Here is a 22,381-nt window from a genome sequence, read left to right as displayed (position 1 = left end):
TAAGTTCTATTCCTTGCACTACTCTACTGTCAAGAATTTCAACAGTATTGGATTTGAATTCATTATAATTTCTATTAAGCAACGTGGCTACATATAGATATAAGTACTCTGCTAATGTTGAAAATTAGAGATCTGGGCAGTAACTTGTGCCATACTAAAATGGGGGCATTCAACAGTATAGGAAATTATTCTGAACAGTCACAACCCCATGGAGGGAAGAAAAACAAATGTGAAGATTATGTCCTGTTATGGATTTGCAAATTTCCCTCAAATGCCAGAAATAAAACACAAAGCAAGGATGATATAAAATAAACAAAGTTATTTTTTCCCCAAGGCTGTTAACAAAAAAATGTCTTTTTGTAAAATAGGACCATTTCATTCAGAGAAGGGGGAGGTTTCATTCAGTTGATTGTGCCTGGAAGTCATTATGGTCCGTAGACTAATACAAGCTGTTGATTAAATGACTTCTGATAGTCTTCTGACCCTCCTTTATAAAAACGTATGTATACAGGAAATGGCCTCTTATGCTGTTGCAATAACACAGTCAAAAACACTAAGCACAAAATATAGGCAGCCAAAACAATACTTCAGACTCACTGGAACAATAGGTTTGTATTCTGAGACTATTTAAGTATGAAGACTGGTTTCAGTAGCAATTATTTATTTTCTAACCTTGTACCTAAGATATACAATCAAAAATCCAGATTCAAAAGGTTAGGCAGACCAAGTTTTGATTAATAATTTGGATAAAAATACCAAAAAATGGCAGGACTGGCTGTACATTTTTAATGCGTGGGTTCCTTTTCATATGTGGGGTAAGATAGCTGCACTACCATGATGGTAGTGCTTGTGTCTATGTGATTCAGTTAAAATGTTCTTGCATTGCATTTAGCCGTTGCCTTTGTTTTAAGAGGGAAGTGAAACTATTTTTAGCAACCTGCTCTTTAAAGCTAATTCTAATACAAGCAACAAAGTTACTAATCAGAGGCCATAGGCTGCTATTGATTTTTAAGAAGAGCTTCACCCATTTTAAGTCAATGGGGAACTCTGCTTAAAAATCAATGCCACCCATATAGTCCCTTCACTTCACAGCTCCCCTTCAGAGAAAATCACTCATACAAAAGACAGTAAATAAAGGCTGAATTATTTATAAAATCTCAAAATCAACTGCCTTATTATAGGGAGAGAAAATGAAGAGGCTATTGAAAAATCAAGCAACTTTCTATTATGTACCTAGATGTGCGTCTTACATAAAATAAAGTTTTATAGCAGTATACATATCTATCTCCTCAGTGCGCCCTGTCCTCCTACATACTGAAGGCAGAGTATTACCACATCTGAATGTGATTTAATTGGTTCAATTTACTATATATATTTTTATACTAAGCTTGGTTCCATATCTTGATGAGCCCAGATGTAGTTCTGCTAGTGGTTTACAGCTACCCATTGCTTGCATTTTATTATTTTTACAAAGCAAATGTCTATCAATCATACAGATAAATTAGAAAAAATTCTGCAAACATAACTCATTGCAAAGATTTTTGCAGCATGGTATGTAATTATTAACCTGATTTTTGCCATTGAAAGAAGCCATGAATTGCAGATAGTATGGATGAAGTTAAATGCTTTTATATTAGATACATTTTGCTTATACAGTATTCTATAGGTAGGACCGCATAATATAATTGAAGCTTTGTCAGCTCTGTAGCCTAGCAACAGATAATACTGTTAGGTTACTGAATTGCTGCTGGTTGACAAGTAGGGAGTATTTTTGTGTTTATCATGTCTGCTAATGATGGGATCCTTTCCAAAAGGCTTGTCTTAATCTTAATTAGACTTTATCAACAGAGGTCTGCATGACATTGTGCAGACACCGATTTCATAAATAATAAAAAGTGCAAGTGAAAAATTTGGCAGGAGAAGAAGATATTTAAGGCCACTGATTCTTGTAAGAGCAGCATGAATTTCCAAAATGTAATCAAGTTTGAACTGTGACTCTATTCTTTATTATCAAAACTTGCAGTACACTTCACTGCAGTTTTGACAGCAATTATGAGTATGATTCATAAGCTTCCTGTTAGGAACCAGATCTGTTTGCACAAGAATCTTGATCATAAACATTACAAAGAACAGTAAGTCCACAGTTTTTCAGGGACATCTTTTTCCTTTTCATAGAACTTGAAGTTGTTTTAGTTAGTTTTATTTTTAAGCATCAAAAGAGTTACTTGTGTTTGCAGGGTAAGAGACAGACGAAGAAGATCCGCAAATAATCTTTCCATTTGGTGGAAGCTATGAAGGTATCAGATAGCTGATTCAATGTGTGATGCAATTTGATAAAGAAATCATGCCAATGCAGTTGGAATGTAATTTTTTGCTCTAGTTCGCACAATATGATATTATTCCACTTCCCCAACTTTCTCTGATTAAATAAACGTTTCTAATTCTTTGCATAACTAGTTAATTATATTTTTATTCAAATGTAAGCTAATAAGGAGTGGGGATAAATGCTTAAGCAATATCTGTTGATTGTTTTTTTGTTGATCTTGGATTTGATGCCTAGATAATGTATGTTAACTCCGTTTTGTTTGGCTGATTTTGTAGCTATCATTTTAGAACAGCTATGGAATTGTACTTTCTGTTCCATTGGGCAGCCTCCAGGTTAGAACCTCAGCTGGTGCAAACTGGCTTAGTGCCATTGATTTTAACAGGACTATGTCAATTTATACCAGCTCAGGATCTGGCTCAGTGTTGTCTTGTAGCATTCTGATATATAGCTCATATTCGCTGAAACAAACTTTACCCAAGTGACTCAGTAAACAATGCTGCCTCTTCCTTTGGCTGATCTAATGATCAAATCACTTGGGGCCAGATTGGTCACCCTTGGCATCAATGGGATTACTCAAGTGAGTTACTGGTCACCAATGTGAATAAAGCGTTCACAATCTGACCTGAAGAGCATATTCCAAAACACATTTAAATCAGTGGGAGTCTATCTATTAACCTCAGTGGGCTTTGGATCAGGCCATCGGGACTTGATTCTGCCTGACCCATATGGGTGTGCAGTGGAGGAGAGGGGACAAGAAGTCTTCCCTGTCACCTCTTGCCAGCCTAGATAAGCGCCAGCACAATTGCAGTTCCTGCACTAAGTGCTCTCCTTAGTCCCTTGGGGGCAGGGAAGAGTGGCTATTGCCCTGACCCATCCCCATCTGCACCGGCCTATGGAAAGGGACAGGCATGCACTGTGGGGAGTACAATGCTCCCCATACCTATGGATGGAAAGTGCTACATAACACAATTAAAGAGCAAATGTATTGGTGGGGGGACCATAATTCTTAGGAATAATCCTAATTGGCTCTCAGGAACTCTGGTGCAAGGATATTGAGTCAGCCCCCTATTCCTGGTGTACAAGGATTTTGATCCAGACTGATTGCAGCTGGAGACCCTGTAAGTAATATCTTCCCCCACCCCCCTCCCCAGGATACAGCATGTCAGGATTGTTGCTGTGGAAAGAAAGGTGGTTTTCTTAATGTGGCACATTTCAATTTTATTTTTAATACAAAATGTATAGCATTATAAGACTACAGCACAAGCCCTTATACTACAGGGTTCTTATAAAAATGTATAACAACACACTGAATTATTGTTACGCTACAAGTTTCATATATAAATAAGAATAAAACAGAAGTGTGACACAATCAATGGAACTCCGCCCTCCATTCACACAAATAAGTTATGTATGTGTCCTCAGGTAAAATAGTGTAGCTGGTTACAGAGTCTCAAATTAAAGTCACGTAGCTCAAAGTTGTTATATCTAAGAGGCTGATTAGACATCCATTAGTCTGATTCTCTTCTCACACTGGTTTTGTACTGGTATAACACCAATGGCTTCAGTGGATTTACTCCTGATTTACATCAGTGTGAGGCACTAATCCAGCAATTAATATTCATATTCCTGGTTGATTATTAAGATTCCAGACTTGTAGATATAGTTGTATTGCTGTCTTCACTTTTCATCTCCTTATTCTCGAAAGGAAATTGGTGAGAGTTGCATCTTTGCATGCCCTAATTCTGGAAAGCAGTGAACCTTACGTTACATGGGTCCTGTTACAATAAATTGTTTGTAAACTTCATAGCTACCTTCAACTGCTGTAATACTAAAGGTTGAATGCAAAGAAACTTTTCTGCTTTGAAACTTTTATACCACTTTGAGGTCTGGAAGCTCAGCTTTATTTTTCCACTGAAACACATTGTCACTGATGCTGTTTTGTTTGCTCATCTTTGAAAGCTAATAGACTGGTTTAATTAATTGTCCAAGATTTCTCTAAAACAATGTCTTAATTCTTCCATTTAGCTGTGGCATATCATACACTGTTGTTATCTCCTCCACCAGATTTTTGCAACAAGTTGTTTTAAAACTATAATCTCTTTGAGGGGAAAAAAATGAAGTGCAGTTGAAAAGGCAGTTATGCTGAAAGATAAACACAGCAATATTACTTATCAAAATGAGTACAGTTTTGCTTGCCTAATGAATACAACATATAGCTTTTGCTATATATACAAAACCTTGGGGAACAAAAGCTTTATAACATATAAAGTATGCAACATTATTTCAGGCATAACTATACTGGATATATATCTAGGCCTGAGAGTGTAGATAACACAATATAAGTGCTTTGCCTGTCTAAACATGTTAAATAAATGAGCATTCACTATCACATTCAAATACATTAGTAGATGTACTTGCATAGTTAATTTTCTTTTTAATGCACTGCACGTGACATTTGCAGCACAGAGCTCTAGTGTATCTTTCTGTTTGATGAAAGTTTCCCCCTTCCTCCCCTTTTAAACAAACCTTTATTTGAATAAGTCTTTATGAAACAGATCTTTGGCATATCTTCTTTTCAGGAAGTTCAGTCAATGTAAGCAGAGATAAAACAGTCATGTTATGAAAAATATTACATAAGAAAATATTTTTCAGAGAAAGATGGTAGCAAACATAAGGGAGGGGGGAAATGACCTTATGAAGAAATCTGATTTAGTCTTTGCAGCTTTTGGCGATTTTTATTCTGCTGTGGATGAGGCACTTGGAATAAAACTGAAACTGTGGTATGAAAAAAATATCCAGGAAGTGCAGTAAAAATATAATGATTGGAAAAGTGCCAGTTAAAATAGTTTTGCCTATATCTGAGTTCTGGTCATGTCAGTCTCTTAGGACACAAAAGGGTGAATTACGGTGATCGTTCTTTAGTTGAACTGATTGTAGAATATATGCATATATTTTTATCATGGCTTCCTTAACAGTATTTTGAAAATTCTTCTACAGATAAAAATAGAACTTTAAAAAGCAGGAGTTATCTGCCTCCTCCCCACAAATAATCCAGTTAGAAAAGGGTATAAAGATACCACACCTATGTTTGAAGTTCTTCTGCAGATTTATGTTCCCAATTAAATCTTTCTTTTTTTATTTTTCATATAGGTGGCCAACTTTGGTGTACCACAACTAAGAGCATCTCTGAGGGTGAAGAGCTAATTGCCTTTGTTGTGGATTTTGACTCAAGGCTACAAGCGGCCAGTCAGATGACTCTTACAGAAGGGATGTATCCTGCACGTCTGCTGGACTCAATACAACTGCTTCCTCAACAAGCTGCTATGGCATCTATTTTGCCTACAGCTATTGTCAACAGTAAGTGAATAATATTGTACCATAGCTTTTTCTAGTTTTGTTTTTTGTTATGTTTCTTTTTATTTTTAACAGAGCAAAAATAGATGTAGAAAACTGGGATGGTAGCTGTACAGGATAGTGTTTGGCCTTCCCTCAGACAGAAGCTCTGTAAATCTGTTCGCAGAATTAGAAAATCATAAAAATAGAGATGAAAAGACCTTTTAGCTCACCTGGTCCATCATCTTTCAGTCAATGCAGGCTTGGTCTTCACAATACATATTCTAATATTTATCCAGGCTAGTTTTCTATTTCTTAAGCAATAGAAATAGCTTCTACCACTTCTCTTCTGAAACTGTTTCAAAATGCAATAGAGGTCATTGTCAGAAATTTTCTTTGTATTAGCTCCAATTCATGAAAGCATCTGTATTCAAGAAGGATTCTTAAGCCTGTGTTTAAGTCCCATTGATGTTAAAGGGACATAATCACATGCTGTGTAGAGCAGGACTTAAGTAGGAGCTAAGTGCTTTCTTGAATCAGAGAGTCAAGCTGGGTGAGGTTGGTCCAGTAAAAGATATTACCTCACCCACCTTGTCTCTCTAATATCCCACAACCAACAGGGTTACAACAACATTGCATATAACTTCTTGAATCAGAGCATTCAGCCTAAATATTCTGTTTATTAAGTTCACCCAATTACTGCTATTAAGACCCCTAATACAATCCTAATTGCTCGTCTTCCTTGCTGTTGACATCTTTCAAAAAATTGGTAGCTGATATCATGTTCCTCCTTAGTCGTCACTTAACCCTGTGATATATATTTGGCTCTTTTAATCTTTCCTTGTCACTCAGTCCTTCCATTCCTATATTGTAGCACTTCCCTATGCTTCTTGTAGTTTATAAATACTTTGCAATAATTAAGTGACCAGAACGCTACACAATATTCAAGGTTTGGATGCACTAGAATCATATAGGTCCAGATTCAGCCCTTATTCATGTGAATAATACCTATTCTTTGAGTAATCCCACCAGGTTCAATGCTGGATGACTATAAATGTCTTGCCAATAGCTTTATTTTTTCTAGTTTGCTGTTTATTTTTTGTGCAAAGAATTGTACTGGTCACATTTACTGTGAACGTGCCGTTAAAAGAAATAAGTTAAAATATACCAGTACCCTGTGGAGAGATAGTAGTGACAGCAATATCAAGCTGAAATATAAGGAAACAAAAAGCAGGATCATCTGCCTTCTGGAAATGGGCTTTAGTCAGCTGGCATTCTTTTTATTAATGCTAACAGTTAGGGTGGTCAGGAATTTTCTATCGGAAAGTTTTTGTGCAGATTACACAAAATTGAAAAAAAAACCTTCTCATCAATTATTCAGAGTGGACTACATCCACCCTGCCTAAATTGGCCTTCAACATTTGTTGTCCACTTGTAAGTTAACTCCTTTCTCTTCATATGCCTATATATATTTATGCCTGTATCTGTAATTTTCACTCCATGCATCTGAATAAGTGGGTTTTTTACCCACAAAAGCTTATACCCAAATAAATATATTAGTTTTTAAGGTGCCACTGGACTCCTTGGTTTTTTTTTTGTGGATACAGACTAATACCTCTGATACAAAATTAAAAATTTCAGCAGGAAAATTTTGATTTTAATTAAAAATTTTGACTTTCCATCAGGAAAATGTAAATGACATATTTTGTTTCAGATAAGTTCAACCAATATCAGAATATTTCATTTGACTTGACCTAAAATGTTTGTTTCAAATTAGTTAAAAAAATTGAGCTGCATTTATTTCTGGTGCATTGCCTAATGGCAGTGTAGTTCCATCCCCCATTCTCTCTTTTGGGCCGGGCTCCATAGTAGATGACATCTTTCATAGTGCATTTCCTTTACATGGTGCAGCATGGTAATCACATGACTCTACATTTATTATAGGAGATGTTGTCAGGTCAAAGAGCCTATCCCACAGGGGGGAATGGGAGCTGGAACTATAACTAGGGTGACCAGATGTCCCGTTTTTAAAGGGACAGTCCCATTTTGGGGGACTTTTTTTTTTGACGCCTATTAATCCTTCCCCACCCCAAACACACACACACCCACCTCCTGTCCCGTTTTGTCACAATTGCTGTCTGGTAACCCTAACTATAACTCCCATAAGGCAATAGGGAAATGTCTAGATGGTTTGTTTTGATCAAAAATGTCTAAATGAAGCATTTTGATATTTCTGAATCAAATTTTTTTGGAATTTCCATTCAGAAGAAAACTTCAACATTTTAACTTTTTGTCCTGTTTCAGAAAGTGGAATATTAAGGATCAACCTACAATTAGAGGTCATAGCATATTACAAAATTTAACTCCCAACATTAGTTATGACAAGAATCCAAGAAACAAAGAAAGCACGATCTTTTCAGTTACCGTAATTACTACATTCTTAGATTTTAGGCTACAAAGAGACCATTATGATCATCTAGTCTGACCTCCTGGCTATCACAGGCAATAGAATTTTCCCCAGTGAAACCTGCCTGGAGCCCAATAAACTTGTGATTGAACTAGAACATATTTTTTTAGAAAGATATGCAGTCTTAATTTAAAGAATCCAAACCCCAGATTCTGCAAAAACTTATGCACATGCCTAAAGTTAAGCACATTTGTAAGGCTTTGCAGGATCAGGGTCCACGTGACTGGAGAACATCTCTGATTAAATATTTTCATGGTGCTATAATACAGTTGAGACTGCATTTCTGCCACAAACTATTAATTCTATTTTAGTTTAAAAAAAAATTGGTGTCCTAAAAATGTAGGTCAGTGTTTTATGTTATTTTGGCCTATAAAACAAACAAACAAATGTTTTCCCTTGTCCTTGCAAATAACATTGTATGAAACCTGTGGCTGCCTTACCAACATTTTGTTAAGTAAGTTGTTTCTTTAATGGAAAAATTAAAGGACTTAAGCCTGCCATGTTACTTGTTGATGCCGAATACACTGTGGCTAACCTGCATCTGGTTATATTTGCTTGTAGAAGATATATTCCCTTGCAAATCCTGTGGCATTTGGTATCGAAGTGAGCGGAATTTGCAGGCCCATCTCATGTACTACTGCAGTGGGAGGCAAAGAGAGGGAGCTCAGCTGTCAGAGGAGAATGAAGATAGTGCTCATCAGATATCCAGTGTCTGCCCCTTTCCACAGTGCACCAAAAGTTTTTCTAATGCAAGAGCTCTGGAAATGCACCTAAATTCTCACAGTGGTAAGTGCAATATATCCCCCTGTAGATGTAGCTATTCCTTAAACATTAACCACTATAAACCTTATCTTCTTCAATGAGTCTCTAAATGTAAGCAGTACAATCAAGCACTGGAAGTAGATACTACTAAGACATCAGTCATTTCTGGACTGTATTATATAGTCCATGCACCTCTCACATATATCTGTTTATTTTTGTAATTTATTTAATCTACCAGTATTGCATTTATCTGACCTACTTATGCATTTACATAAACCAAACGCTTGGTCATTTAATGGCCTAGATTCTCTCTGATATTTAAACAAAGGTGTAAAGCTTTGTCCCTTGAGAGGTTTGGTTATTTGGAGTATAGGATGGGCATTAGGAACTCCTATATTCTTATTCCAGATCTGATGCTGACTCCCACTATAGTCTAGAACCATATCACAACCTCTGAATTCAGTTTCCTTGTTTATAAAATGGAGATATTACTTCCCATTCATTAGAAAGCTGAAATTTGGCATAGATTTAGACCTATTATCGAGTATCTCTGAGTGTTCTGTTGAAATTTAGCTTTGATTTGATCAGATTATTGAAAAATCACAAGTTGTAAATACACAGAACATTCCACACTGAAGTTTCCACTAGGCATGCAAAGTTTGTAGATGAGAAAGGCTGTGCTGTCAGGTCTAAGCAGTTAACTTGGCTTTAGAGTGAAATATGTACTAAGGTATGCCTGGGAAGAGGCAAATGCTCTTCAGAAGTCTCTGTGGACCTTGTTGGGTAAGTAGGAGCTCGGGAGGGCTTATGTACGTTTTACATTTTTACAGGAGGCAGCTCCAGCCCAGTGTGCCATGGCAGCTGGATGTCACCGAAGGTTTGCAGGAGAAGGTCTCTCTCCTGCGGATCTATTACAGGACAAAGAGTTCCACTGATGGAACGTATGCAATTTGCAGGCACAACTCTGCCCCAATGTGTATATACATTGAAATTACTGTCTTTAACTGCATCATTACATGCTGTTTCTAAAAAACTATATTATAATATCATTTCATTTTCCCCACAACTTCAGTTTAGTATTTTATAGTTCTGTGTAGTGCTTTGTGTATGTCCTTGAAAATCATTTACATAAAAATACATGTTAAACCATAATATATTACATTTCCAGGCTAACAGTACAGTGTAAATGTGAAAATGTGCAATATGTCTCTGCTCTTTCCCTGAATGGTCTGCTACTTGAAAAGTTCATGTGTAGTGCATGGATAAGAAAATGATGAAAATGCATACTTACAGGAAGGAGAACTCATGTAACAAGCCTGAGGGCTAAATCCACAATGGGGACTTAGCCTCAGCACTGCCGCCCTAATGTATAGGTGCCGTGAGCCCAGTGGAATACACAACCCTGATTTCAGAGCCTGGGCTCCTTGTGCATTTCATGGGGAGAGTTATGTACCTAGCAACAGGATTCAATAAGCAGGGAGCTGCCTAAACTATCCAATAGGAAATGCCAAAGAGTGGGGTAGGGCCTAAGCCCCACCCATCAAAGGGATTTAGGTGCCTAAATTTGGGCTGGAGGGAGGGGCCTGTCTCTCTTCAGCAGTTAAAAAATGTAGGCACTGAAGCCAGGTCAGCCGTTTCTTGCAAAAAAAGAAAAAAGAAGAGCAGATGGTAGATGCCCTTGTACCCAATCGCCAAGATGTTAGGGCACTCACCGGAGATGAAGGAGACCCAGATTTGAATCCCTACTCTGGAGCAGAGACTGCCCTACCCGTCAGGTTGTAAGCTATTCTATGATAGGATACACTCAATTCCTCCTGTTGGAGCTGTTCCACTATTTATTAAAAGACTTAAATATTCATTAGGCCAGAGAGAAAATGACTCTACAGGCCAGTGGTTAGGGCATGTACCTGGGAGACCCAAGTTTCAGTCCCTGCTCCAATGCATATTTAAGTATTTTATGCACAGTAGAAATGTAGGTGCTCATGATTAGGCAGCATCTAAGCAGTGTTTTTGTGGATCTAAATTTGGCCCTAGGAAACTAAAGTGCCAGTTAGGCACCTAAGTCCCTTTATAGGTCTAACCCTAAGATAGTAAAATATCATTTTGACAACAATTAGTATAAGTATAGAAGGATGCAAAAATATGTGTTACAATGTGAATAATTTGTTGAGGTCTCTGTTAAAAGTCAAAACCTTCCTTTTCAACTCAGTGGGACTATTTACATGTGTAATAGTAATAGTTACTCACATGTGTTTGGAGGATTAGGACCCCATTGATCAGACAGTAAAGCAAGGTGCCATCTACCTAATTCTAGTATGATAGAAATTAGATACTGTAACATTGTGCACTGTGAAAGCAGTGGGGGATAATCTCAGTGCATTGGATACTATTCCTGCTTCTAAACACGTTTTAAATATAATGTTGCAAAATCTGCATGAACTTCTTCTGAAAGTTTAATGGTTTCAGAGTAGCAGCCATGTTAGTCTGTATTCGCAAAAAGAACAGGAGTACTTGTGGAACCTTAGAGACTAACAAATTTATTTGAGCATAAATTTGTTAGTCTCTAAGGTGCCACAAGTACTCCTGTTCTTTTTGAAAGTTTAATGGCTGCCACTTTTGCCTGTGTGACAGATGACATGCTGGCGGACATCATGAACTGAACCAGGGGCTACACAGCTAAAACTACAGGTCTTTACAGCTTGTGCTAAAGAACTGTGCTCTAGCTGGGTGCTATAACAGACCCACATCCTCTATGGATCAGCACAGAGGGGGGCATAGAACACACACTAACCAGTGTGTTACATACTTCCTTGGGCAGGTAATCCCAAGCATATGAGGCCCACAGCAGTTCATATCCTGGACAAACCCCCCATATGTGATGGCCACAGGGTACTTTGACCAGCACTAGGGATTGAAGCAGTGTCCTCTGGGTCTTAAAGTATGAGTTTTCACAGCTTGTGCTAGTTTCACTGTGATGCTCACTGCTCTGCACTGCTCCAGTGTTACGAAGAAACTGTGAACGCAGTTTAATTGACCATGTGCACATGCACATATATATAATGTTTTAAATCTAACTCAAACATAGATATTTTTCCTTCCAAATGTTTCTTCATTAAACTCATAGAAGCCCTGGACTCCTCTTTAGACAATGTAGGCCATTGTTGTTCTTCCAGCACAGAACTCTGCCCTTAGTTGTGCTCTATAGGCATTTATAGCTTGAGTACACCTGAGACACACTCTCATTCTCTGCACAGATTGTGGGTATGGTTTGAATTTGCTTCTGTTCTTACACTGTACTTGATAGGAAGAGCTCTGGTGAGTTCATATCTAAGAAAAATATGTCTCAGTAGGGCTATGATTTTGTCATGGTGGTCACAGAAATTGTGAATTTTAATAAAGTCCATGAAATGGCTGTAAAAACATATTTGGTTAGGCCCCCCCAGACTGAGTGGCCTTGCCCCCAAACTGGGTGATGTGTCCCATCCACCCTTCTCTCTCCATCCACAGAGGGATGGATGGGCCAAATGTGAGTGGCTCCACAACCTCATGGACCAGGTTGCAACAACCAGAGTGGGGAGCCAGACCCAGCCCTGCAGGGCATGAGCTGCCACTGGGGATGAGTGTGGAGTGGGGTTACTCTTCAACCTTCCGGCTCTCCTGGACCTGATCTTTGAACATCCTCATCATACTCTTGTGCATGCTGATGTAGCAAAAATTGCATTGTTTTGTGACCTTTCTCTGTCTTACTCTTTTTTCTCGCACCTCTGCCACGAAATTTACTAAAAATTTCCATTCTGAAATTGTAGCCTTACTCCTTACCTGCAATAACTGCATGTGACTATTAGTGGTGTAGGGCTAAAAGAGTACTATCTTCATCGACATTTTTTCCTCCGAGTCCAGCCCTCCTCCTTCCTCACAGTGGACTCACCCTTTCAGCAATCCTCCCACTGAGTTCCCATTCCAGAGCCCTGGATCTTCTTTCCCACATAGGCAGTTCATCTCAGCCAAGCGGGCACTGGCCAACAGTAATGGAGATTATTGGAAATGTGCTGTCTGCAACTCTGCCTCTGATTCAGTGCTTTTTATAGGCCCCCTCTGAGCTTGAGGACTGGATCTCAAGCATATTGCCTTGATATGTTCCTGTGATCAGAGAAAAGTGAACATACTCCTGAGCCTTTTGATTTCTCTGTGGCTCCTACTGAATATCCTTGTGTGGAACATCGGACCCCAATGCTTATTGATCTATGGGGAACAACATGTTTTTTCCAAGTGGAAATTGCTGTTTCTAAAACTGGAATGGGTTAGTTTGGCATTTCCATTTAGAGAGAGCCTGATCTATTTTTATTCTTCCCCTACTCTGGCCTTCCCTTTATTAATTGGAGGGCTCTCTGCTTCATATCTGAAATTCTGAATCCATGCTGAACTCAATATGGAAAATGCGCCAGTTCATGGCATATGTAGTCACAGTTGATAAATTTGGGAACCTCTTATAGCAATTGGTTGGAAAGAGATTTTGAATTGATTTAAGCATTACCTGAGTGACCAATATGGGTGAATATTTACAGAACATTTTCACCAGAGGAAAATGAGTTGTGCTCATGATGTTTATATTCTCCATATGATTGCTTTTCATGGTATACTGCATGAGGGGAAAGCAGTTACCCTAACTTGTTGTGTATTATTTATCTTTTCCATAGGAGTGAAAATGGAAGAATTTCTCCCACCTGGTGCTAGTCTGAAATGCACAGTTTGTAACTACACTGCAGACTCAGTGATAAACTTTCATCAGCACCTGTTTTCACATCTCACTCAAGCTGCCTTTAGATGCAATCACTGCCATTTTGGCTTCCAAACTCAGAGGGAGTTATTGCAGCACCAAGAGCTACATGTCTCTGGCAACAAGCTGCAAAGAGAAAGTGACGTTGAGCACTCTCCAGGTGGTGCTGAAGAAGCTTTACAGCCAGCAACAGACCTTCTGAACAGAAGTGAAGTTCCCCAGAGCCAAAAGACCATGCAGACTAAGGATGCAAGTTCGGACACTGAGCTTGACAAATGTGAAAAAAAGACTCCACTTTTCCTTCCGGCCCAGAGGCCAGAAACACAGCCTGTAACAAATAAACAAAGTTTTTCATACACTAAAATAAAATCTGAACCATCTAGCCCAAGACTTGCCTCCTCCCCAGTTCAACCTAATATTGGCCCTTCTTTCCCTATGGGACCTTTTCTCTCTCAGTTTGCTTTTCCCCAGGACATCACAGTGGTTCCCCAGGCTTCAGAGATCTTAGCCAAAATGTCTGAACTGGTCCATCGAAGACTGAGGCATGGCAGTAGCAGTTATCCTCCTGTAATTTACAGTCCATTGATGCCAAAAGGGGCTACTTGTTTTGAGTGTAACATAACATTCAACAATTTGGACAACTACTTGGTACATAAAAAGCATTACTGCAGCAGCCGATGGCAGCAGATGGCAAAGTCACCAGATTTTTCCAGCATTTCTGAAAAAATACCTGAGGCTGTAAGTCCCAATAATGGCCAAAGTTCTATAAACATTCTGAACACTGCTCCTCACACCTCCGATGCAGAGAACCAACTTCTTCAGACATCTTGCATCAACTCCTCCACTGTCTTAGATTTGATTGGGCCAAACAGTAAGGTTCATGAAAAAGACTTTTCGGCACAGGCTAAGAAGCTCTCAGCTGCAACCAGCAATGATGAGAAAATGAATGGAAAACCTGCTGATGTGAAGAACCCCAGTGCTCCTTTAGTAGAAGGAGAAAGTGATCCCAACAAAACCACATGTGAAGCTTGCAATATTACTTTCAGCAGACATGAAACATACATGGTCCACAAACAGTATTATTGTGCCACACGCCATGATCCTCCACTGAAGAGATCTGCTTCCAGCAAAGTGCCTGCTATGCAGAGAACAATGCGCACACGTAAACGAAGGAAGATGTATGAGATGTGCCTACCAGAGCAGGAGCAAAGGCCTCAGCTGGTTCAACAACGGTTTCTTGAAGTGGCTAATCTTGGCAACCCTTGCACATCCACTCAAGAATCAACAGAAGGTCTTGGAGAATGTTACCATCCTCGGTGTGATATCTTTCCAGGAATAGTCTCAAAGCATCTAGAAACTTCGTTGTCCATTAACAAATGTATTCCAGTTTCAAAGTGTGACACTCCACACTCCACAGTTTCTTGCTTGGAGATGGATGTACCCATAGATCTCAGCAAAAAATGTTTATCACAGTCAGACAGGACATCCACCTCTCCAAAAAGGCTTCTGGACTACCATGAGTGCACAGTTTGCAAGATCAGTTTTAATAAGGTAGAGAACTATCTTGCCCATAAGCAAAATTTTTGCCCTGTCACTGCACATCAGCGTAATGACATGGGACAGCTTGAGGGCAAAGTGTTTCAAAACCCAGAAAGTGAACGAAACAGCCCTGATGTCAGTTATGAAAGAAGCATAATCAAATGTGAGAAAAATGGAAACTCGAAACAGTCTTCTCCCAATGGAAACTTGTTTTCTACACACTTAGCAACTCTTCAAGGACTTAAAGTCTTTAGTGAAGCAGCCCAGCTTATTGCTACAAAAGAAGAAAACAAACATTTGTTTCTTCCACAATGCCTTTACCCTGGAGCAATAAAGAAAGCTAAAGGAGCAGATCAGCTTTCTCCATATTATGGCATAAAGCCAAGTGATTACATTTCTGGTTCTCTCGTCATTCATAACACTGATTTAGATCAAAGCACAAATACAGAAGGTGAATCTCCTAAAGGCCAGATACCTTCAAACGGGTGTGCTGTGCAGAAGAAAGAGTCTCTTCCATTATTGCCAAAAAACAGAGGCATGGTAATAGTTAATGGTGGACTAAAACAGGAGGAAAGGCCTGCAACAAACCAACAACAAGAGAACATTTCCCAGAATCCTCAACATGAAGATGGGCACAAATCTCCCTCTTGGATTTCTGAGAATCCTTTAGCTGCAAACGAAAATGTCTCTCCAGCTATTCCTACAGCGGAGGAACAGTTGTCTAGTATAGCAAAAGGTGTGAATGGTTCTACCCAAGCCCCAACCAGTGGGAAATATTGCCGACTGTGTGACATCCAGTTCAACAATCTTTCAAACTTTATAACTCACAAGAAGTTTTATTGCTCGTCACATGCAGCGGAACATGTCAAATGAAACAATTGGTCACCTTTGGTACCTGTGTTTAGTATATTGTTCCATACAGTCTAAAGAAAGCTGTGTGAATTACATCTGGACAATCAGGAGATAATTCATTATTGCTGAGTTGAAGACTTCAAGGTGTAATTTCATTACAGTCCATTAGTAAAGTGTATTATTGGTGCCATTTTCAAAAATATTAATTTATTTTACCAGCAGTATTCATAGCTGTAGTTATGTTATTTTTTATTTAAAAACTTTATATTAAAGTCATTTGTAATGTTATTGTATAGTTATTGTGTAGCACATATGGTTTGCACTGTATAGTAGATTTTAAAGAAAATAGTCACAAACAATACAGAAAAGCATTTTAGAAATAGCTTCAAAAGCACTTGTGTATCCTGATTTTTTTCTTATATGCTGTTGCAGATATATGTATCTGCTAAAATATAACTTGCAAAAAAGTTTCAACTATGCTGTAAAGTTCGCCTTAAAATTTCAATTTTTTGAACTATTGGGCTCAGTTTGCACTTTATATTTTAGCAGATACAGTACCTTAGTCACTAGGCTTTGCATTTGTATGTAGCAGTATGTTTCTGTCCACTTTCTTAATCTGAAACGTACGTTAAATGAAGATGGCAATTTTTTTCTTGTATAGTACTTGTATTTTCTTTCGCTGATGCATCTCTGTCTCAATTTTTAAAACTTTGCTGTTAATGCAATACTTTATAAGAATGAACAAAATTACTGGAAGCAGTATTGTAAGTAATGAAGTCATATCAAGTCAGTTTTATCTTTTGAAAGGCACAGTCTAAAATGAAACCCTAAACTCAATGCTGCAAGTATGAATCTAATTCATATATAAGATATATTTAAATAGAAGAGTAGCAATACTGCAACTGGTGATCACACAGATAATGTTCTACTTCTGATAGAAATAATTTCTCAACAGATGTTGTTACTATGCATGTATATGGATGGAATAAAATTCCAGATCATTGGAGACGTTTGGCAGTAATTTTTTTGTTTTGTTTTGTTTTGCTCTATTTGCAAAGGTGTAGATATCAAAACATTTAAGTGAGCAGTTGGGGACAGGCTGACATCATACACTCTGCACTTGAAGTAAATATATCTGAAAACAGTTTAAAAGGAGAAAAGAAGAAGGCCTGTTATACGCAGGGTATTTCTTTTAATTGGAATCAAGGAAGACTACTTCACTGAAGACCAAGGGCTGTATGGCGATATGCTGAAGCCAATGGAACTACGCTGGTGTACACCAGCTGAAGCTATCGCCCTGTATCTTTTAATCTCACCAGTGATCTTTAAGAAACAAAACAGCAGTATTTTTCAAACAAATAGTAATTGTCTTTATAGTGGCTAATCTTTTATTTTAAAAAATATGTACAACCTAGATTAATAAATAATAAATGCTATGCAAGAATTGACATATGATATTAAATATCAAAGGGCTGAAGAAAGAGTTAATATCCTGAGTTCCCAACCATGCCGTCTCCTCCCGCTGTTTCAGACAGATTTAATGTGGAAAAAAATAAACTGTTGGCGCATTTTTTAATCTTATAAACTTGTGAGACCTTCACATGAACAAATCAAATAAACAACTTTAGTTAGTTTAGTTTAGTTCCCTTATCAGCTAAGTACAAACACCTTGTCAAACACAAAAAGGAATGATATTTACATCGAATAGCTATGTAGAACCTGAAAACATTTTATTTTTTAATTGCTGAGATTTCTTTATGTTTCTGAACAACATGAGGTCCAAATTTTGTAAAAAGGATGTGATTTGTTTGCATGTTCGAGATATGAGTATAAAATGCCTGATACACACCTGCATGTCTGGCTTGTGCACACTCACAAAGCCCCAATCTGGGCTGTATCTTGAGCATATGCAATTTTCAGAACGAAGGCTCAAGAATTTTACAATCTGTATTTATGCTAATTTCAGCACAATTCCTCATTTCAGCTTCATGCACAAACATTGTATTACTGGAGCTTAACCCTTTTGTTTTAGGTAAAGAGAAGTGGTGACCTCAGTCAGCATTTTATGGGCCACATTCTCATCACATTACACTGGTGTCAATTCAGAGTAACTCTGTTGACTTAAGCAGTAGTACGCTAGATTTACACATATGCAGCTGAAATAAAAATAATTTTCATATTAAGCCTGAAATATCCCATTTCTTTTTATTCTACCATACACATTTTTTAAGATGCAAAACAATTACACACATTTGTACAGTACTTTTAAAACTGAAGATGTGTTAACCTGGAGTGAATCCTTTCACAAAAATTAACATAGTACATATCTATGGTGACCTAGAATTTATAAATGATTCTATATTTTACTTTCTTTATTTAGAAATAATACACTCACAAAGTAAAGATTGGTAGGCTGTCCCAAAACAGGCAGAATTTAATGGCATTGTCCATTTGGGACTGTCCTGTTAGAATGAGGAATCAACTTTGGGGGCCTAGCTGCCATACCTGTTTGTGTAAGACTGAAATGGTGCTCCAGCTAATACTGTGGATGGGGTTTTGGAAAGGTCCATCAACCACCTGCATTTTTATTTTTTAAGGCTATTTCAGGCTGTGTGCAGGAAAAATTCCTGTTCAAATTGTTGGGCGTTTTTGCTACTCAAAGATTATAGAGGCAATGGGGCTGGTTCTCCACTCACTTACACGAATTTTACAGAGATGTAACTCCATTGACTTCAATGAAGTAACAATGGTAGAGTGAGAGGAGAATCACACCCTTGCTATGTTACTTATATTCATTTACTACACCTACAGAATGCCAAATTGGTGTAATTATGCTACTTTACAATGCCTAGGCAGGTAGTAAGAAGAATCACTAACATTCATTTTATTTCTTATTTATTTTTCATAAATTATATATCTATCATTCTGATGCATCTAACTGTGCACATTGCTAGTCTAAGTAACCCCATGTTCCAGTTACTTTACCTTCCTTTTTCTCCTCCCATTCCTTCCATTTCATTGTTATACCCATTTGTTATGTCTTACCTTAAACAAGATTGTAAGCAGGGCATGTCTCTTATTAGCTCTTGTAAAGCATTTACCACAGCTGAGCCCTGATCTTGACTGGGGCCTCTAGTCACCACAGTAATATCAATAACAAATAATTAAAAGTAATATGCCCCCAATACCTGTTTTCTGACCAACTAATGACTTATAACACCTGTGAATTCTGCCCATGGATTTTTTTCAAGTGTTACTAGAGCTGCTCAAACGATCTTAAAAATCATTTATTTGTTGTGTTTGGGCCTTTTTTCTATTTGTGGGGTTTTATATGTTTGTTCATTATTTGTCTAAAAATTCAACAACAGAAAAAAAAAGTGAAATCCACAGTGAGCACTCCTCTAAAGCAATGATTCTCAACCAGGGGTCTGGGTCCCACTGTGGGAGGCCATGAATAGGGTTCAGGGAGTCCACCAAGCAGGGCCAGCATTACTTGCTGGGGCCCAGGGCAGAAGCTGAAGCCCCACCACATGGGGCTGAAGCCCAGGGCCCTGAGCCCCACTATCTGGGACTAAAGCCAAACCCTGAGCAACTTGCCTTTGCGGGGGGCCAATGTGGCATGGGGCCCCAGGCAGTTGCCCTATTTACTACCCCCTAATGCCGGCCCTGGCTTTTATATGCAGAAAACCAGTTGTTGTGGCACAGGTGGGCCGTGGAGTTTTTATAGCACGTTGCAGGGTGGGAGGGGACTCAGAAAGAAAAAGGTTGAGAATCCCTGCTCTAAAGTATAAAATACATGGAATTCAGCATGTGATTGGTCACCTCAGTTAAACAGTTTGGTTCCGAGGCCATTATCCCAGGCAGCGCCTGAGGAAATTATTAGGGTTATTGAGGGAGCGAGTGGAATGCACATAAGGGATAGAAATGCAGCAGAAAATAATTAGGCCCAGGAAAAACAGGGCATTTAAAATCTTTTCTCGTACAAGCCAAAAGGAGTGGCTATACAAGTAGGCCCACACCTTGAACACTGGGTGCAGATGGGGTCATCCCATCTCAACAAGGATATATTGGAATTGGAAAAGGTTCAGAAAAGGGCAACAACAAAATGATTAGGGGTGTGGAATGGCTGCCATATGAGGAGAGATGAATGAGACTGGGACTTTTCAGCTTGGAAAAGAGATGGGGGATCTGATAGAGGGGATCTGATAGAGGTCTATAAAATCATGACTGGTGTGGAGAAAGTAAATAGGGAAGTGATATTTACTCCATCTCATAAATCCATCTCATAACACAAGAACTAGGGGTCACCAAATGAAATTAATAGGCAGCAGGTTTAAAACAAACAACAGGAAGTATTTCTTCACACAATGCCCAGTCAACCTATGGAACTTTTTGCCAGAGGATGTTGTGAAGGCCAAATCTATAACAGGGTTCAAAAAAGGACTAGATAAATTCACAGAGGATAGGTCCATCAATGACTTTTAGCCTGGATGGGTAGGGATGGTGTCTCCAACCTCTGTTTGCCAGAAGCTGGGAATGGGCAACAGGGGATTGAACACTTGATGATTATCTGCTCCGTTCATTCCCTCTGGGGCATCTGGCATTGGCCACTGTCGGAAGACAGGATACTGGGCTAAATGGACCTTTGGTCTGACCCAGTATGGCCATTTTTATGTAGGCATCATACTTAAAAAGAGCTAGTTCCTTTCTGACTGAGGATATGGAAAAGATAAAAACCTGATATATTTTCTATCAGGCTTTGGATTCAGTTTTTGGTCACATTGAGAACAAGTAATTTGTGTGTGAATGTACATGTGCAGTCCTAATTGTGATGGTTGTAGCCAGATCTTAGACTGGCTCAGCAAGCACTGCAAATTCTAAAAGAAGTCTGGCTCATTTTATTGCCCAAGTTCTACAACTCTGGTTTTGGGGGTTTGCTCTGAAATTCCTACATATATATATATACCACAATACACATAATTTATATGTTTATCACACACAGATTGAATTCATTGGCCTCAATTTTGTGTCACAACATTTTACAATATGTGTAGCCCCAGCCACACGGAGCATTATCACATAATTTTGTCTGTTTTCTGTATATTAACAGTGTTACTATCAGGGACCTTGTGACCTTGTGACATTATTCTACTGCCATTAAAATGCACTTATATTCATAAAATCATAATAAAACATACTCACTAAGCGTCTAAATTATTGAATTAACTAGTCTTCCAGTTCGCTCACCTATCACACAATCCACACTACTTTAGTTGTCGTTTGTGATGCTTCCTCCAAAGAATGAAGACTGTTGTCATACTCTGTGCTGAGTTAGGTGACCCATTAGTCCCATATACAAGGCATTCCATGCAGAGGGAGGAGGAGAAACTAAAAAAGAAGACAACGATGAAGATAGAAATGGGAGGACTGTATGGAGGTCAAAGCCAGCAGCATTGGTAGAGTGCAGACATTGGACTGGAGATATGCTAAGAAAGATGTTGAAGATGTAGACTTGGGTGCAGAGAGAGAGACAAAAGGGTGACCAGAAACGCACCAGCTCTTCAGGACAGGGACCATCTTTTCGTTATGTGTTTATATACCACCTAACAAAATGTGGTAGTAGTCCATGACTGGGGCTTACATGTGCTTCTGCAATACAAATAGTAAATATGCTAGCTCACACACAAATAAAGGTTTTTTTTATGCATATTGACATTTTCGCTTCTTCCACGCATTTGGGTGGAAAAGTGAAGAAAGAAAGGGTACAAATATGATTTGTACAAATCACAATTCGGAATCCACTAACAGTTGTGAAAATATTTTTTCCAACAATTTGCCCAGCTCTATTACACTAAAAATAGTGACCATGGAGTCATCTGACCGTGCAATGTGAGCTGCATATAAATGTACTCTCTTTTCTGACCCACTAACGTTGCCAATTTGAAAAGTCAGCTGCTAGCAAAACAGTTTACGGCCCAGTATTAACATGAACAATATTTTCATGTTTTATAAGGAGAAGAAATTCATCTGTGCCGAACCTTCTGTTGTGTAGCTCTGACTGACAGATTCAGAAGCATGGGTGGTGTGTGAACTGCCAGCTTGGGGAGGCTAGTCCCCAGCCCTACCCATTCTGCCTGAGGCCACTCACCTTCCATGCCCCCTCCCTCCTACTGAAGCCCAGAGCCCTCTCACCGTGGCCACTGGCACCCCCAGCCCCAGAGCGCCAGGAGGGTGGGCGGCACAGCCCCGGTCCGAGCCATCGCCACCACACAGGGGGAGCTGCAGAGGGATTCTGGGGGTGGAGTGTGGGCGGAGCCACGCCTGG

The 22,381-nt window shown here is 38.8% G+C and overlaps 1 protein-coding gene across 11 annotated transcripts in view; it reads left to right on the top strand.

The window, feature by feature from the left end:
* Positions 1-17,062, top strand: part of ZFPM2 (zinc finger protein, FOG family member 2) — a 507,265-nt gene extending 490,203 nt beyond the window's left edge. For 10 of the 11 annotated variants that reach the window (XM_048841473.2, XM_048841468.2, XM_048841465.2 and 7 more), the window contains 3 exons: positions 5,477-5,683; positions 8,688-8,912; positions 13,586-17,062. In XM_048841473.2, coding sequence (XP_048697430.1) covers positions 5,477-5,683; positions 8,688-8,912; positions 13,586-16,077 — 2,924 coding nt within the window. In that variant the 3' untranslated portion in view covers positions 16,078-17,062. The remainder of the gene's footprint in view (positions 1-5,476; positions 5,684-8,687; positions 8,913-13,585) is intronic. The other variant, XM_048841469.2, reaches the window with a different exon arrangement.
* The last annotated feature ends 5,319 nt before the right edge of the window (positions 17,063-22,381 follow it).

The sequence above is a fragment of the Caretta caretta genome, chromosome 2 (assembly GCF_965140235.1).
Source record: "Caretta caretta isolate rCarCar2 chromosome 2, rCarCar1.hap1, whole genome shotgun sequence".
Classification (NCBI taxonomy): Eukaryota; Metazoa; Chordata; order Testudines; family Cheloniidae; genus Caretta; species Caretta caretta.
Note: the sequence above shows the minus strand (reverse complement) of the source record. Positions and strands in the feature narration are given on the sequence as shown.